Raw genomic sequence first — 16,438 nt, forward strand, 5'->3', positions numbered from 1 at the left:
CGCATTGTGCCTTTGTGGACAATGGGCGGCAGCGATCGTAAGCTCTCCTAGCTCGGTGTTGACTCTAATGGATTCACATTGCACCCAGTCCTCCTGAATATGTGGTAGTTCTGTGTACTGTAAATTGCTTCTGACCAGGATGGCCGCTCCGCCTCGGGCTCTTCCGTTGGGATGGTTAGAGTAGATGAGATCATAACCCCTTATGGTGAAATACGACCTTAACGAGAAGTGCGTCTCGGAAATGGGCAATATCTCGATTAGATTGGTCTTGCAGTAGTGCTCAACGTCTGGCCTGGCAAAATGTTTGTCATTTGGCTGGTACTGAGTCCTGGTTGACCTTGGTGCTGCCAGGTTTTTATCCTTTTTATATGCTGGACATCCCTTGTAGGAAGCCGCATGATCGCCTTTACAATGTAGGCAGAGAGCCGGGTCGTTTTTGCCCTTGTCGCATGTGTTGCATGCACTCTATTTCAATAACTTTCAGTCTAGTGTTGTGTAAATATGTTACACCTTAAGGCTGCTTACACCCTCTGCGGTAGTTCTCTTGAGTGAATTACATTGTTTGATGATCTTGGTGTTAAACTAGACCCCAAGTTAAGTTTTCTGAACACATTTCTACCATGGTAAATAAAGCCATGGGAGTGCTCGGGTTTATAAAGAGGTGGTCAAAGCAATTTGATGACCCCTATATAACAGAGACTCTCCCTAAGTACGGCTCATGTGTATGGAGACATCAGTACAATTTACATCAGGACCGTATTGAATCAGTGCAGAAAAACTTTGTACTTTTTGCCATGCGGTGCCTGAACTGGATGCAACTGTCAGAATGCCATCCTACCGTAGTAGATTACTTCTAATAAGCCTTCCATCCTTAGTTAGTCTTAAAAAAATGCTTGAAATGCTTGAAAATGCAATTCCGTAGGGAATGACCCTAGCTATCAGATCACCAAATCGGGATTAGATTGGATCATTATAATAGCTAGTATGAAGACGTTCATGTACAGCGGCTACCAGCTGTGACGCTTACGAAGCGTCTCACAAACGTTCCTACTCGTTTTATTTTAAATCCCCCGTCAGCAAGCAACGGCTTTCCCGCTGCGAAATTGGTGAGGAAAAGAAAGGTATTTTTGCGTTGTTAAAATATAATCAAGAAATATACCAAAATATTAGACGGCTTTCTTAAGTATACCGCAACCTATATCATTTTCCTTGATTTTAGGTTTCTAATTAATATTACCAGCTAGTTAGGACTCTCAGCCCTGAAATGATAATTTAATTTAATTAATGAATTGATTTTCCACAAGATTGGATAGTTTTCAGGACTTCTTTTTATTTTATTGGCTACAAAATGAGTTCCAAGTAAGTAGGGCAACAACAAAAACATGAAACCTAACGTAAACATTCAACAATGTTGCTCCTAACCGGCAGATCGCAGCTGCTGCGCCAATTTATTGAAATATCTAAGAACGTAATTGCACAAAGGGGCCAACAAATAAACTACTGCAAAGCAGCTACTGCGCTGCGTCCAAGAAAACCAAAATCTACACGCAAAGAGGTTCGAGTGTGCCAGAGTCATTGTGTAATTTACATAACTCCCTTTCCTCCATTCTCAGGCGCAATACTTTTCGGATGCCAAGCGGGTGCGTGCAGTGGGCGGAAAGGGTGGCGATGGATGCGTCTCCTTTCTGCAGCTGTGGTGCAATGAGCGAGCAGGACCGGACGGCGGAGATGGTGGCAACGGGGGCCATGTGGTCTTCCAGGCGTCCAACGATGTGCGCAATTTCAATCACGTCGGCAGCGTGCTTCGTGCCGAGGAGGGTGAACGTGGAGACTCCAAGGAGTGCCATGGCAAGAATGCCAAGCATTCTGTGATCAAAGTACCAATTGGCACGGTCATCCGCAATTCCCAGGGTCAGATTGTTGGAGATCTGGGGCACGCGGACTTGATGTTTGTGGCTGCGCGCGGTGGGGCCGGCGGCAAAGGAAACCGATTCTTTACCACAGACAAGGAGACCAGTCCCAAGGTCTGCGAATATGGACCAACCGGCGAGGATCTCTCCTACACTATAGAGCTGCGCAGCATGGCCGACGTCGGCTTGATTGGCTATCCAAATGCCGGTAAGAGCACCTTGCTGAATGCCCTAACCCGTGCCAAGCCCAAGATTGCTCCGTATGCCTTTACCACGCTAAGGCCGCATCTGGGAACCGTTCAGTATGACGATCTGGTGCAGCTCACCATTGCCGATCTGCCTGGACTCGTGCCCGATGCACATCTCAACAAGGGCCTGGGCATACAGTTCCTTAAGCACGCCGAGCGTTGCACGCTGCTGCTCTTTGTGCTGGACGCCAGTGCGCCTGAGCCGTGGACCCACTATGAACAGCTTATGCATGAGCTGCGGCAGTTTGGCGGCAGCCTGGCCAGTCGGCCGCAGCTGGTGGTGGCCAATAAAATGGACGCGGATGACAGTGCGGACAACTTTAAGGAACTGCAGCGTAGGCTACAGAATCCAGTGCTCGGCATAAGTGCAAAAATGGGACAAAATCTCGGCCAACTGCTAAGCAGCATTCGCTCGGGCTTTGACCGCCACAATACGCAGGAAATCGACACTAGCTAGAGAGGATGATTTGTTGTAAGATTACAGATTTTATTTGTATTGCTAAAGTAAATTGTATTTTTATACTATAATGTACGACAAATGAGGGGCTGCCTTTATTTACGGGCCCTCCTCCGATGTGGGCAGCCAAAAGGCCATGTTTGTGCACGCAGAGGCCAACATCATGTATTTGGGGTTGAACTGGACGCACTGCACGGGGCCGGGATGGTCGCCGTTTAGCACAGATATTTTGTTGCCAGTGTCGGCATTCCAGATATGCACACGGCCGTCGGTGCTGCCCGAGAATATGAACTGCGAGTCCGGACTGAAGCTGGCCTCGATGGCCAGTCCCTTGTTGTTCGGATAGCCGGTGAATGTTTGCAGTGGTGTACCATGGAAAGCGTCCACCAGACGTATAACCGAACCATTTGTGCTGATCAAAATGGTTTTGCCATCACGCGAGAACTTCAGGCCGGTCCAGTCGCATTCCTTCTCCTGGTTGAGTTTGAAGGTGACAAAGGGACCCTTGTCGAAAGATCGCAGGTCGTACAGTTTTATGCTCTCCGAATTGACACCGGCTGCAAAGATCAGACCCTCTGGATCGTAGGCGGCAATGGGGCGTCCCGAAAGGTGCATCAGACCCTGGCAATTTGGCGAGCGTAGATCCCACAGCCGCAGTGTCTTGTCAAGTGAACCGGAGAGGAAGGTGTCTTCCACCGGCGAAATGCACAGCGAGATGACCTTCTTGGTGTGGCCTGGAAAGTAGCGCAGATACTTGTTGTCGTGCAGACTCAGATATCTGATGGTGTCGTCCACTTTGGTGGAGCTGTGTATGGCCGTGTTGTTGGCATGCGTAAAGTGTATCAAATCCACGCCGTACTTCTTTGAGTTCACCGTCCTCGACTGTGTTCCCTTCTCGCAGTCGTAGATAACAATTTGGTCGTCCTCGCTGCAGGAAATCAAATGCTCGCCGTTTGGAGCAAAATCTATTGCGTTGATTTTGTCGGTGTTCTCACGAAATATTTTCGCCACCTTGAAACTCCGCACAACGGAATCAATGAGTTTTATCTTCATAATGGCCCGAAAACAATTTTATTTTGTTTTATTTTAATTTATAAACGCGAGGCTCTACAGTCAGTGTGACCGCGGAATTATCGATCAAATATACCGTGATGCCCTCGAAAATATACCGAAATATATTTTTTCATTTTCAAAATATACCGTCAATCTAAAATCATTTTCCTCGATTTTGATAAAAATGTAATTTTACTCAAATCATCAATCAATTCTCCGTAGGATTTGCTGATCTTATGATACATATTTCCTCAATTGATTGCATAATAAGGTTAAAACTAAAAGGGTCAACCAAAAAAATATATTTGCTATACTTGATAATATATGTATGTAAATCCATTGAATCAACTGCCTTTTTTTTTTTTGAGGGTTTATGTTACCGCTCTACACTTGGGTAGAGGGGAATTATTTGGCCGCCCGCCTTTACAAGGTGGAAATCGCAACGTCGAAATATGTAAGGTGTTACAGTTTTGCTCCAATACTTACCTGGCGTAGAGGTTATGTTCCCCACGTGCTTTTGAAGGTGCTTTTTGATTCTTCATATTTTTTATTTTTTTAATCAACTGCCTTTAATAATTATTAATGACTTTGTCTTAGACTGACATGCTTTAAAACTTTTCGTATGTTTTGTATGTATTATATACCGATCTGTATACATTCTCAGTCTCTATAATCTGCAAATTTTTAAAGTAATTCATTAAGATTGTGACTGTTTCGAAGAATACCACTCCTCCAACATCAGCGATCTTTGCTTTCCGACCGAATTTCTGTCTCTAAAACAATTATTTGTTTGCAACGCTCTTGATCTCGGATCGTAAGCAATTGCACTTTTTCTAGCAAATTTTTGATGAGAAGAACATAAATTGCAATCAATATTCTGAGATTTATTTTCAAAATCTCAATTCATATTTTGCAATGAATCTGTTTCAATATTAAAATGGGTTTACAAAAATTAGAACAGCTGTGGAATGTTGATCAACTATTGGAAATTCTCCAATATCAATGGGTCCCATCGCAATATATCCAATATTTTAAATTGGATCAACTGCTTGGGAACTGCTACAGAGTTTTGTTACCATTTGCTAAGGCCTATGACCTACATACATATGTATATTTAAAAAATGAAAAGGAAAATACAATTAGTAAATTAAATTTGAAGAATATTTTAGGGTCAAATACCCTAATCTACACTACCCGTCACGATTTTCCCTTAAGGAAACAAGCCAACTTATTCTGAAAGGGCTTAGAAATGGTCAGATGATATATTTTTTGGAGCGGCAAAACTTTACACGAATGAAAGGAAAGAGGATCCAAAAATCGCGAAGAAAGAAGGAGGAAAGTATATCTATTTTAGTATAAGCTTTTTATATGTATGTACTCCATGTCTTGAGCGTCAATTTGCCCGTAGGAGGCTTCCAGAGGCCTGCCCAAGCCTCGACCGGGGGTCAACTGTTTATCGAGGTGCCTATTCTGCTAGAGCTATTCAGATGAATGCCAAAGAGGGAAACGATCGGAGACAATAGGTTGGATGGCAGGTCACTTACACATTGAATCTGTCACTTTTAAAACTCTTACCCTTTAAGTGCCTTTTGCAGTTCCTCTGCCGGTCTCAATGGCTCTGAGGTGCTGCCTCTGAGCTCCGATGAGTGGTTGGATTTACATCGCACCAGCGGCGAGGAGGCGCTGCCGGTACTCGGCTCAACCACAAGCCGTGGTGGGTGGTGGCGCAACGTAAAATGCGTACACTGTTTACTAGCGTAGCTTCAGTCCTGGTCAAGGCCCCCCCATACCCCATGTCGCACCCAACGGTGGTAGCCACCATTAATAAAGAGGACGTGGACTCTAAGCTTGGCTTACACTTCATTACTTATTTTATTGGATTGTTTACAAAAATAACGATTTAGCTGAAAGGGTCAGAAAAAAAAATGAACAAAATAAACGCTACGTTTTTAAATGTTTTGTTCCGTTATTTCACAATTTGTTGGTGCCCACCCTGTAGTATGTTCCCCTGTGTACCCTGTTTCCATTATTTAAGATAAACATTTCGTTTTCAAAGCTGTTCTTAAACATAATAATGGCTTATAAAGATATCTCTCCAACGCAGATATACCTGTTTTTTCATTGATTAGAGCCAAGGATTTCCTTAATTTTTTTCTAATTCGAGGACATCCCTCCCTCCAAGGGTACTAAGTGTTGCTTATTCCAGGAAAAATGTTGGGGAACAATGCCAAGCAGGTATTCGCAGCATGCTGCTAACTTTTCGCAGCATGTTGCTGGTCCATACAAATTATGTTGCCAACGGTAAAATACGTAATTGTCGATGGAATTCAACGTAAGAGGGGTGGAATAAAGACTCATTGTTGCGATGAACATTCCCATGTTGCGATAGAGAAATATGTCTTAAAAAGAAAAAAGAAAATTTCATAAGGAGAAGAGAGAATTGAATACTTTAAAAATTGAATTTAATAGGCCTATGAAATTCATTAAAGATACCATTATATAGCGTACATATGTTTTTTTTTTTTGTTATTTAATCGCTACAGCGAAATTGGTTGTTATGTAATGTAACCACCCAAAGAGGAAATTTAATAATTGTCTGCGAAAGACAGATCTTAAATAAAGTTGAAACACTGATCTAAATAAAAAAAAATATATGTAATGTATAAAAAAAAATGTTGAACTTAATAAAGAGTTGTTTGCCAAACGAACACTAGAAAAAAATATACCGCGTGATCCTCGAAAAAATACCAAAAAATTCCTACAAATAAACCAAAAAGTATAAAATATATATGGACATGGTCACTCTTCTTCTTCACTATTGATGGGTGGCACTCGATATACTGAACCATTTATCAGAGTTAGAATTGCAGGGCTGCAATAAATATTAAACTACTTCGCAGATTCAAAAATTCAAATTGAATAAAATTCGGCTCTATGGTCAACAACAAAATTTAAGTATATATTTCTGGTGATGTGAAGAAGTTTTCATAGAAGAACGCATAGATTCCGATACATTTTATAAATGTAAAACAAATCGGCGAAACTAAAAAGAAAATCACACCGGTTTGATTGAGTGGCGCGGCTCGCAGGAGTAGCCATGGGTATTTTCCAGCAGCTCCTTGGGATCGACATATATTGTACCCTCCTTGCCCCTGGCAAAAGGTGTTTGTCCATTGGTTTGTAAGTAAAAGTTGCCTTGAATCCTGCAAAGCAAAGAAGCAAAAGATGCATTTCTCCAGCAACTTCGTTATCTACGGAAATTCTTACGTTGTGGGACAGTGATGACCCATCACCACGGGCGGACATGTTTCAGTGGTTTTGTTTTGCTTGAAGTCCGACCAGCTCCGACACGCAACGGCATCGAACCTTATCGGAAAACGATCCGAGACGCTTTCGGCCCAGAACCACCAGCTTCGCCGATGACTAGACAGATCATTATCGCTGAGCATTTTGTAGTTCCGCTTGGGGCAGCCGGGCTGTAGGCTTTTCCCGCCATTGGGCCAAAAATCCGCCGTTCCCGTGCTCGTCGGTGCGCCGTACAGCCAAGCGTCTGTGTGTATGACATCCACGAACTCCGCATCATTGGCAGTCAGATGTGCCCCCAGCGGATAGTACAGCGGAAAGGCGGGATCTAGAGCCGAAATTCTAAAAAAAAAAGGTTTAAAATTCCACAAGACCATAGTTAGCCATAGTTATGTAACATGCTGTATGTACCTTTTGATCTTTCGAACACCTTTGGTGCGCTTAAATATCTCCCGACCAATGTTCCCGGCCAGCTGTCCGCCCATCGAGTGGCCGACTATGTGGAACTTCTCTATATCCAAGCCGTGGTCAAACATTTCCAGCAGCACCTTGGCCAGCTCCGGTGCCAGTTGTTTGGCATTCACCATGGCATCGAATATATAGTTGCCATCCGCCAGCTCTCCCCAGTCGAGGACGATCAGATTTGTGTCCTTGCGCTCCAGATAGGCCTCCGCAATGACATTTACACTCTCCACATCCGGATCCTCCACATAGCCGTGCAAATAGAGCACCGTGTTCTTGCCCAAATCCAAATTCTCGTCCTCCAACAGACTCTTGTGGTCTTTCAGATCATAGATATCGCTATCAGCCACCGTGGGCCTGTGGGTTGGTTCCAAAGAGAGATAAACGCTTGAGTGGTGACACATTTGTCGGTGCACGTTACGTACCCGTAATATAGTATAAACTTGGCCGTTGTCAGATCTGCCTTTGCGTTCTTCAGGCCACAGAGCAGCCCTGAAAAAGCATTCAACGAAAGTTGTAAGTGTGTAAAGGAATTGTCCACAAAAATCTCAGTCCAAAAGACTTACTGGATTTATTTTTAATGGCCTTGTGCATTGTGGTTTGGTGTGTCCATAAAATGATTGATTACGCGAGTACGTGTCCAAGTGGGTTATCCGGATATCCTCCGCTTCCAGGCAGTGATTAACCAAGACTGAAGTGGCGACCACTCGAAGTGCTGCCAAAAGCGTGCTGGCGTAGAGCGGCGCGGCGTGGCCGGGCCGGGCCTAAAACCGCATTTGAATTGATAACTCTAATTAAATTTGAATCGTTCGGATAAGATAAAACGGCGGCTAATACACTTCTACGACAGCCTAGCATCGTGATTCATACACAAATACGAAGACCCACACCACTGGTGGCCAAAGTCCTGTCCCAAAATTGTGCCCTGCCCGTCCATGCATCATTCATGTGGACATGTGCTATTTATATGGCCCCGCAGAGGCCATTAACTATGTGGAATCTAATAATTGGGAAATCATCTTTAAGTATCATCATTTCTTTGCAATACAAAACATTCAAAGGTATCTTAGACCTCAGCTCCAATTACACGAATTAAACAATTTTTACTGACCTGCAACACAACAAATTTAAAAAATAATGACAGAAAAGCTACCAGAATTATTTTGTATTACATTTCTAACTCCAGTTTGATCTAAATTAAAGACTGGCTTGCAAATGCCTTTCGAATGACACAAGAACACGTCTCAATTGGATTCAATCAGCCATAATTATTGCAAAAGAATTATCTGAAGCAATGCAGCAATTCTCGAAATCCGTTTTGAATTCATGCCTTTCCTTTTCGATCCATCTGTCTCTTTCTAACGTGCATGCAATTGCAGCTTTTTAGAAGCGCTGCGCTGTGAAATTTGAATCGATTACACAGAATGCAAGAGATCGAAGTGCAACTTTAGACATTGCACCGCTTGAAATCGATCAAGCTGACAAGATGGCAAAAGACATGTCGCACGAGCCATCATAGTTCAGGGTTTACTAGCCCATTAATTTCCACATAATGTTGAGTTCACTGTTGGCCATTAGGCATGGATTACCTTAACCCCGGCAGACGGGGCACTGTGTATAAACAAACCAACAATAATGCTTAAATACACACTTGGAAATTACAGCTACAGCAATTCCAGTCAGACACACATACATTTTCGACATTTTGTGTGTTTGTAGTTGTGTGATGAAATCAAAGCACGGCAAGGCAAGGCAAGGCCCCCGAGCCAGCCGCTTGAGCCTCCCGTTGTAATTTGAGTACCGGCCTTTTATTTTCGTTTTTTGTAAATTCAGCTTTACTACATCAATAAAGAGACACTTCAATTTAGACTCACGCGTATCGTGGGGAAATTAGCCCATTGATAGGGCTACAAATGGTGGGGAACGGGGACATAAAACGCGCCACTTTAAGCACAGATAAAACAACAGTAAAATCAGAATCAGTCCATATAGCCGATTTTTGACATATTCGCGTAATTAATGAGCCGACTGCTACGGTAGACACTTGTTGCGCCGTCGCGACGCTGTGGGGGGAGTGGGGTCGAGTCAGTGCACGAAAGGCGGACACGGAGACTGCGGAAGCAGTGGGAAATTGATTATAATGACCAGCTGTGATGTGTCCATGCCTATGTGTTACTACATGTGCACATGTTGCAGGCAATGGATTGATTGGTTCCAGGCGTTTAGCAAAACCAATTTGCATATGTTTTCCCCCCATTTGCCCTTTGATGGGCAATATTCCAAGTATAAACGATTAGATTATCGATTCAAGTGACACTTACGAGGGCACTCTGCGTGGTATTGCCCAGTAAATATTTACAGACGCTTTTTCGAATGAATGACTTTTGGACCGCGACGATTGCGAGAGCAGATGGAGAGGCGCAGCGCAGACCAGACCAGACCGAACAACGAACCACCGAAATAGACAACAGAAAAAGCGTCGTTGGACTGATCTCTCGCTGAAGCAACTCGCGCGCGGTCGCCAAAACAAAACCTGAAAACAGACAAAAACTATCGCACAGGTGCGAAACCTTAGAAACTATCGATATCGGGCGGGCTAATTGATTTTAAATGCTGTGTGGTAGGTTTTAGTTGAAAGCTTTCAAGGCAGATACAAAAATAGCAGAAGATAAGATATGAAATTATTTATCTGGAAACACATAGCTTTTTAAAATGTCTTTGGATGTATGAAATATGCTTTTCAAGAGATATTAAAGTTATGTTCCATCAATATGCACTCATAAAAGGTTCATCTTTTATGAAATTATATTGCTTGCATTTTCGTAATTTTTTACTATAATTTTGCATTTATTTTAGTTTTTATTTTTTGCATTTAGATGCGTTCAAATGTTTCAACTCTACAATGCTTTTTAATAATGAATTTTTGCTTATGTGGTAAGGTCGTTTATCATATATTATAGGTATGTAATTAATTTTGTTTTCTGTGTTGCGATTTGTGTGTCTCTTCCTCCTCCCTTGCTGGCATCGATGGCTCCAAAGATGATTCTTCTTTCCCTGCTCCATGAACTGCAAACTCCTCCTCCGCCATGGCCAGCCAGCATCTGCTGCAGTGCAGGCGTTAAACACCTCCTCGCGCGTGGGGGGCATGGGTCTCCACTACAAGTTTCCATTTTTAAGTGTGGTTGCTACATATAATATGTGTGTGTTTTGTTGCCGGCGTTAAATACATACAGTTTAAAAATAGAATAAAAAAGATGCAAGTAGATTGATTACGCTGTAAACAAAAACAGAAAGTACACAACATAACACGACAGCCACGTGGATGAAATACCGGGAAAGAGACAAGAAAATGTATATATGTTTGACATTAGTTTCGTACAATTACTTTTGGGATACAATTTTAATTTAACAGAAAAACAATTGAACAACATTTCTGATAGTGTTGTGTTGGGGAGAGGGTGTTAAAAACATCATCATTGGCATTGGCATTGGTATTGGGTGGCACAAAACAGGCGGCACGTCACATTTCTTGATTTTTTGGCTACTCATCCTCTAACATTCCAATTCAATTCTCGACTCTCGATCCTGGTTGAGCGAGGCCTCATCGTCTGCTCCTCCTCCTAAAATGCCACCATCGGTAGGACCCGCCATCGTGGACGGCGCTTCCACTATCAGCTTCGAGTCCATGGCCGCTTCAATTTTAGCACCCATGCACGGCGGCACCGCCGTTCTAAACACATTCAATTCCATTTCTAATGGCAATGGATATCAAATATCAAATTTTTATTTATACGGCAGACAGACGGCAGGCAGAAGTACGATCTCTTGCCAGATGTACGAGTTTTGGGTATTCTGTGGAAATGGCTTTTTTAACGTAAAATAAGCCTCTCTTCAATACCCAATTCTGTGCATCTTTGTTCTTATTTTAGTACTCTCAGGATGGGCTGGAGGGGGGCTCGCTTACCTGCTGCTATGCCGGCTATAGCCTGCGCAGCAAAATGCTTCACATCGACATCCGAATCCACATTTAGCTTGTCGAGTGTGGGCTTGACTTGGGCATCGATGACGGTGGCCTCCAGGAACGGGGAAATCTTCTGCAATGTTTTGGCCACGTTAAAGCGTACATTGGCCACGGGATCGGCGGCGAGCAACAGGACTGTGGGCAGCAACAGCTTAGTGGTGATATCCGTGCCGCAAACCTCAGCCAAAACATTCAGGCAGAACAAGCAGGTCATTCCTAAAGCAGAAAAAACAGAATTAAACTGTAGAATGTGTAGAGTCCCCGGACCTGCCCTCTGACTCACTGTGCAAATAGTTCTTGTTGCGTGACATGACCAATATCATTGGGATGATGGCCTGCTCGGCCCAGGGGGCACCGAACTGCTCCACCAGCTTCTTCATGTTGAGAGTGGCAGCCTCGCGAATGGCGTACACATGATCGTTCAGCCAGCCCATGCAGAGACCGCGCAGCTTCTGATCGAAGAACTCCTGCCCCAATTGCCCGGCCAGGGCGGGCATATACTCAATGATGGCCAGGCGCACGCGCCACTTGGAGTCCTCGGCCAGTTCGACAATGGCGGGCAGAAGGGACTGCGATAGCTGCTGAATGCCGATGACGTCGTTTACACAGTCCAGGTTCGAGATGATGTTGAGACGCACTTCGGGGCACTCGTCCTTCAGCTGAATGAGGAAAAGGGGCAGCAGCTGCTCGACTGTTTGGTAGGCGCCCAGCATTGGACTCAAGCCCATGATGACCGAGGCCAGAGCCGACTTGACATGTGGATTCGGATCGGAGACCAAATCGCGGACATATGGCAAGATGGAGCTCAAGATGATTTGCACTTGATTGGCCTTGTCCAGATTGGCGCAAAAGTCCTTGACTTTGGTGGCCACGGCAGCGCGCACCTCAGCCTCGGCATCCTTCAGCAAGTACTGGAATGCCGGCACCAAATCCACGCGTGTGATCTCCGGTCCCACAGCCTTTTGCAGATCCACAAACTTCTCGGCCACCATGTAGCGCACGCGCCACGACGAATCACTGGCACACTGACGCAGCGTTGGCAGAACCAGCTAAGCGGGAGACAACAGAGTTAGAAATATGAAACCATTGTGGCCAACCAAATGGACTTACGTGCTCGACATCATCCTGGGGCAGCAGCTGGGCAATGCTAACGCAAGCCTCCACAGCCAGCAGACGAACAGAGTCCTAAAGTTTGAGAAGTGGAAGAATTGGGTTGATTTAATCAATTTCTTCTCATAATTTTAAGGTTAACGTACCTGATCGTCCTGGGCCAACTGGACAAAGTTTGGTATCAAGTCAGACTTTAGATATTCCGTCTCTACGACTTTGGCAAATTCGCCCAGCTTGTTAGCAGCCGCACGCCGCACCATTGGGGTCTCATCCTGGCAGAGCTTGCGGAAATTAGCACGCAGCTCCGACTTGACGGGCTGCGTGACGCGAGGATAGCAGACCGAGAAGAGGCCGCAGGCGGAGGTGCGGGAGGTGAACCAGTCACCAGAGACGAGACGCTGCAACGTTGGCACCACATGAATCTCCAGATCCTGGGCACTGTGCTCGGCCGCTACCGTGCGTAGAGATTCTACGGCCTTGTCCCGCACCACAGTCTCCTCGACAGTGGCCAAACTCTCGAGGGGCGGTATTAAATACATGGCATATTCGGGCCCGCCAACCAGGCCTATTACAAGCACAGTTATTAATAGAATCCGCATTGTGGGGTGGATTTGTGGTTTTGCTTACTTGTAAAGTTTCCGAGTTGGTCGGCCAGTGCCAAAAGAACCTCATCCTCGTCGTATATGGTCTCGGTTAGGAACGGAATCAACTCGGAACGTGTGCGCTCTTCGCCCAAGGCCAAAGCAATGGTCGACAGCTTCTTTATGGAGTTGAGGCGCAGCTGCGTATATCACAAGTGTGGTGGAAGGGGGGAGGAATTTCATTTAGTTGCTCATTACAAAAGTACACAAAAGTCAGCGATGAAAATTCGAGCGACACGCACACGCACACATGAACACGCAAAGGCAGCGCTAACACCACACACATGCATAGCTATGCATACAAATGACGCATTTTTTTGCACAATACAGACAGACGGTGCAGGACACGGCCATGCCTCTGCCACTGCCACTGCCTTGAATTGCAACGCCAACTTATGTTTGTGGATTTTGGTGAGACGTAATAGGTTTTGCACTCTGTTACTAACCTGCACATCCTCGTTTTTTAACTCGTCAATTAATACCGCAATGGGATAAAGAGAATCATCGACTGATTTGTCGCTCGCTGCCATTTTTTCTTCTCACACACACGCACTGAAAATCGGTTTTTCTATTCCGCAAGTAACCAACTTGATTTAGCTGCCTTGCCGCTTACAATGTGGCCTGTACAGGGTAATAAATTATTTTCGCTAGCTTGTTGAGTTTCTATTCACAAGTCCCACATAAATTACTTTAATTCTTTGAAGTTTACTGCAAATTACAATTTTTTCACTTCTAAATGACACAACGAGACCGATAGTCAGAAACGATAACAGCTCGATGATAGTTCGCACAGGCGAAATACCACAAAAAATACATATGTCATTTGCAAATACCAAAAATGTATTGGCTTAATGTGGGAGTGAATTTTATTAATTTAATTCTCTAAGAATGTTACAAATTCGGTTAGTTTGAGCAACTGATCATCGTTACCGCCTGTGGGCGGTGTTTCCTTGGCCTTGGGCAGCCAGATAACATCATCGCCATTCAGTTCCCGAGTCCAATCCAAGGCCGATGCGGCATTTTTCAACTCATCCTCAGTCATTTGGGCCATTTTTAGCAGATTGTTCTGGTAGATGGAAACATAGGCGTTCCCAGCCAGGGTCAAGAGATCCTCCCGCTGTTTCACTATGCCAATAAACTGTTAGCTAGGTTCACACTCTTTGCAGAGGCACTGCTTACCCAAGAGATCTTCCATTGCTGGCTTGACGCACTCGGACCAATCGTATCTGATCTTTTGAAAGAACTCCGCAAAGTTGTTGTTCTGAAGGGCAACGTTTAGCTGATTTAAATGCAGCAACTCTTTGTCCTCTTTCAACTTGTCTGGTATACGCATCCACAACAATTTGGCATTGGCTCTAAAACGAGAGATGAGATTGAGTGTTGGGAATATCTGGCGTTGCGCACAAAGCATTCATTGTCCTAACAGTTTGTTTTGGTAGAGATAAATCGCCAGCAGTTGCTGATAGACTTCTGCTCCCAGTTCGACCTGCTGTGGATTCGAAAATACAGATAAACTGTTACTGTTTAGTCATTTACTCTTTGCTACGCACCTCCAATTCCTCATTTTCTAGCCGGTCCAGCAAATCGTTGTATTTATTTGATTGCATTTTTATTAATTTATGAACTTATCGGAAAATACCAACCAATGCAACTCTGATACTTTGTAGAGATTGGCTGTCAGAATGGTTCTAAAACGATAGTTGTGTGTACGATTATGTATTTTCCAAATTAGGGTGTTTTTTTAATCCAGACTACCAGCTTTATTTGCCTGGTGGCTAAATTGATTTAAATGGCATTGAAGTGATTATATTTGTAAAACGATACTATCGATACATCCTTTTTAGCAGCTCAAAAATTGGAGAGCTATCAACGTCTCGAAGGTCTCCACTTTATTTTCGGTATATGTACAGTATATTTTCAGTATATCTCGGTATATTTCCGAGGATCGGGTGGTATATTTGTCGATAAGCCTGCGGTCACACTCCCACCTTCTTTTCGGTAAAAAAACTAGACTATCAAGATGGGTCGTATGCACGCTCCTGGGTAAAAATGCAATTTTTTATAGTTTCAAATGCAGTTCCGTGAACAAATACATTTGCAAAATGTGCCTGCCCACTGGGACAACCCCATTATTATGTTAAATTTAGTGCGTTGGCCATGCCTTTTGCTTAAAATGGTTCACAAAGCCAAGCACATGGTGCAGACGTATTCACACACACACATTGACAGAGCTGCGGACTGAAGACATGGACTAACACAATTATTTTATTCGCAGCAAGGGTATTTCCCAATCAGCTCTGCCCTACAGACGTACAGTGCCATCCTGGCTTAAGCTGAACGCTGAGGATGTTAAGGATCAAATCAAGAAGCTTGGCAAGAAGGGTTTGACCCCATCGAAAATCGGTAATGCGTTTGTGTGTGTGTGTGTGTTTGTTGTTTGAGGTTATGTTAATGCCAGTGTTGTATTGCTTTCAGGTATCATCTTGCGTGACTCCCATGGCGTCGCCCAGGTCCGATTCGTCAATGGAAACAAGATCCTGCGTATCATGAAGTCAGTGGGTCTGAAGCCCGACATTCCCGAGGATCTTTACCACATGATCAAGAAGGCCGTTGCCATCCGCAAGCATTTGGAACGCAACCGCAAGGACAAGGATGGCAAGTTCCGTCTTATTCTGGTCGAGTCCAGAATCCATCGTCTGGCCCGCTACTACAAGACAAAGAGCGTTCTGCCACCCAACTGGAAATACGAGTCGAGCACCGCCTCTGCCCTGGTTGCCTAAGTGTCCCTGATTCGCGCGTTAGTTGGTAATTTTCTTTTTACATTTTGTGGGAGCATACATTTTACCAATGTACATCCAATAAACCCAACTGAATTAAACTGGAAATCATAACTATTTTATAGAATACTAGAGAATGCAGAGGATTTTTTGGTGAAGGTACTACCCAAAGGCGGGGGAGTGAAAGCTTTTTGAAAGTTTGCCATGCAAGAGGTGGTAGAATATACATATATTTTTTGGAGATTGCACATGCGATAATCGATTGTACATACTTATGTATGTTAATGTATGTATGCATTTAATATATGTATGTACAGTGATTACACTTGTTGATTCCTCTCGTGTGCAATCGGCATGTTTCGAATCGGAATTGTACATTCCCACATACACAAACACACCCGCAAAAAGCGTATATACATGGCAGCGGGCATTCGTTAAAACCTCTGATAGTCGCCA

At 44.1% G+C, this 16,438-nt stretch overlaps 6 protein-coding genes across 8 annotated transcripts; 2 read left to right on the forward strand and 4 right to left on the reverse strand.

Moving 5' to 3' along the window:
* Positions 1 to 1,380: 1,380 nt before the first annotated feature.
* On the forward strand, positions 1,381 to 2,686 carry LOC117588237 (mitochondrial ribosome-associated GTPase 2). Its single transcript, XM_034279388.1, has 2 exons — positions 1,381 to 1,555; positions 1,614 to 2,686. Exons 1-2 carry the CDS (start codon positions 1,409 to 1,411, stop codon positions 2,613 to 2,615), a joined length of 1,149 nt encoding a protein of 382 aa, XP_034135279.1. The 5' UTR covers positions 1,381 to 1,408; the 3' UTR covers positions 2,616 to 2,686.
* On the reverse strand, positions 2,643 to 3,725 carry LOC117588240 (WD repeat-containing protein 82). The gene has a single exon (XM_034279391.1). It carries the CDS (start codon positions 3,666 to 3,668, stop codon positions 2,715 to 2,717), a length of 954 nt encoding a protein of 317 aa, XP_034135282.1. The 5' UTR covers positions 3,669 to 3,725; the 3' UTR covers positions 2,643 to 2,714.
* Positions 3,726 to 6,601: 2,876 nt separating this feature from the next.
* Positions 6,602 to 9,928, reverse strand: LOC117588238 (inactive pancreatic lipase-related protein 1). Of its 2 annotated transcripts, none has more exons than XM_034279389.1 (6): positions 9,755 to 9,928; positions 8,000 to 8,197; positions 7,859 to 7,925; positions 7,383 to 7,790; positions 6,936 to 7,313; positions 6,602 to 6,871 (listed from the first exon to the last, which is right to left on the reverse strand). In XM_034279389.1, the coding sequence occupies exons 2-6, from the start codon at positions 8,025 to 8,027 to the stop codon at positions 6,724 to 6,726; spliced, it is 1,029 nt and encodes a 342-aa protein (XP_034135280.1). In that variant the 5' UTR covers positions 8,028 to 8,197; positions 9,755 to 9,928; the 3' UTR covers positions 6,602 to 6,723. The 2 variants fall into 2 exon arrangements, with proteins under 2 accessions (XP_034135280.1, XP_034135281.1); XM_034279390.1 differs by having other exon boundaries at positions 8,000 to 8,223.
* A 344-nt stretch (positions 9,929 to 10,272) lies between these two features.
* On the reverse strand, positions 10,273 to 13,962 carry LOC117587619 (serine/threonine-protein phosphatase PP2A 65 kDa regulatory subunit). Of its 2 annotated transcripts, XM_034278476.1 has the most exons (8): positions 13,652 to 13,962; positions 13,192 to 13,345; positions 12,711 to 13,129; positions 12,565 to 12,639; positions 11,738 to 12,503; positions 11,398 to 11,670; positions 10,991 to 11,185; positions 10,273 to 10,618 (listed from the first exon to the last, which is right to left on the reverse strand). In XM_034278476.1, exons 1-8 carry the CDS (start codon positions 13,733 to 13,735, stop codon positions 10,590 to 10,592), a joined length of 1,995 nt encoding a protein of 664 aa, XP_034134367.1. In that variant the 5' UTR covers positions 13,736 to 13,962; the 3' UTR covers positions 10,273 to 10,589. The 2 variants fall into 2 exon arrangements, with proteins under 2 accessions (XP_034134367.1, XP_034134368.1); XM_034278477.1 differs by lacking the exon at positions 10,991 to 11,185 and having other exon boundaries at positions 10,273 to 10,707; positions 13,652 to 13,959.
* An 86-nt stretch (positions 13,963 to 14,048) lies between these two features.
* Positions 14,049 to 14,902, reverse strand: LOC117587620 (COP9 signalosome complex subunit 8). Its single transcript, XM_034278478.1, has 4 exons — positions 14,756 to 14,902; positions 14,630 to 14,694; positions 14,385 to 14,560; positions 14,049 to 14,330 (listed from the first exon to the last, which is right to left on the reverse strand). The coding sequence occupies exons 1-4, from the start codon at positions 14,810 to 14,812 to the stop codon at positions 14,080 to 14,082; spliced, it is 549 nt and encodes a 182-aa protein (XP_034134369.1). The 5' UTR covers positions 14,813 to 14,902; the 3' UTR covers positions 14,049 to 14,079.
* Positions 14,903 to 15,148: 246 nt separating this feature from the next.
* Positions 15,149 to 16,097, forward strand: LOC117587621 (40S ribosomal protein S13). The gene is made up of 3 exons (XM_034278479.1): positions 15,149 to 15,248; positions 15,481 to 15,608; positions 15,681 to 16,097. Exons 1-3 carry the CDS (start codon positions 15,226 to 15,228, stop codon positions 15,983 to 15,985), a joined length of 456 nt encoding a protein of 151 aa, XP_034134370.1. The 5' UTR covers positions 15,149 to 15,225; the 3' UTR covers positions 15,986 to 16,097.
* Positions 16,098 to 16,438: the final 341 nt, after the last annotated feature.

The sequence above is a fragment of the Drosophila guanche genome, unplaced genomic scaffold (genome assembly GCF_900245975.1).
Source record: "Drosophila guanche unplaced genomic scaffold, DGUA_6, whole genome shotgun sequence".
NCBI lineage: Eukaryota > Metazoa > Arthropoda > Insecta > Diptera > Drosophilidae > Drosophila > Drosophila guanche.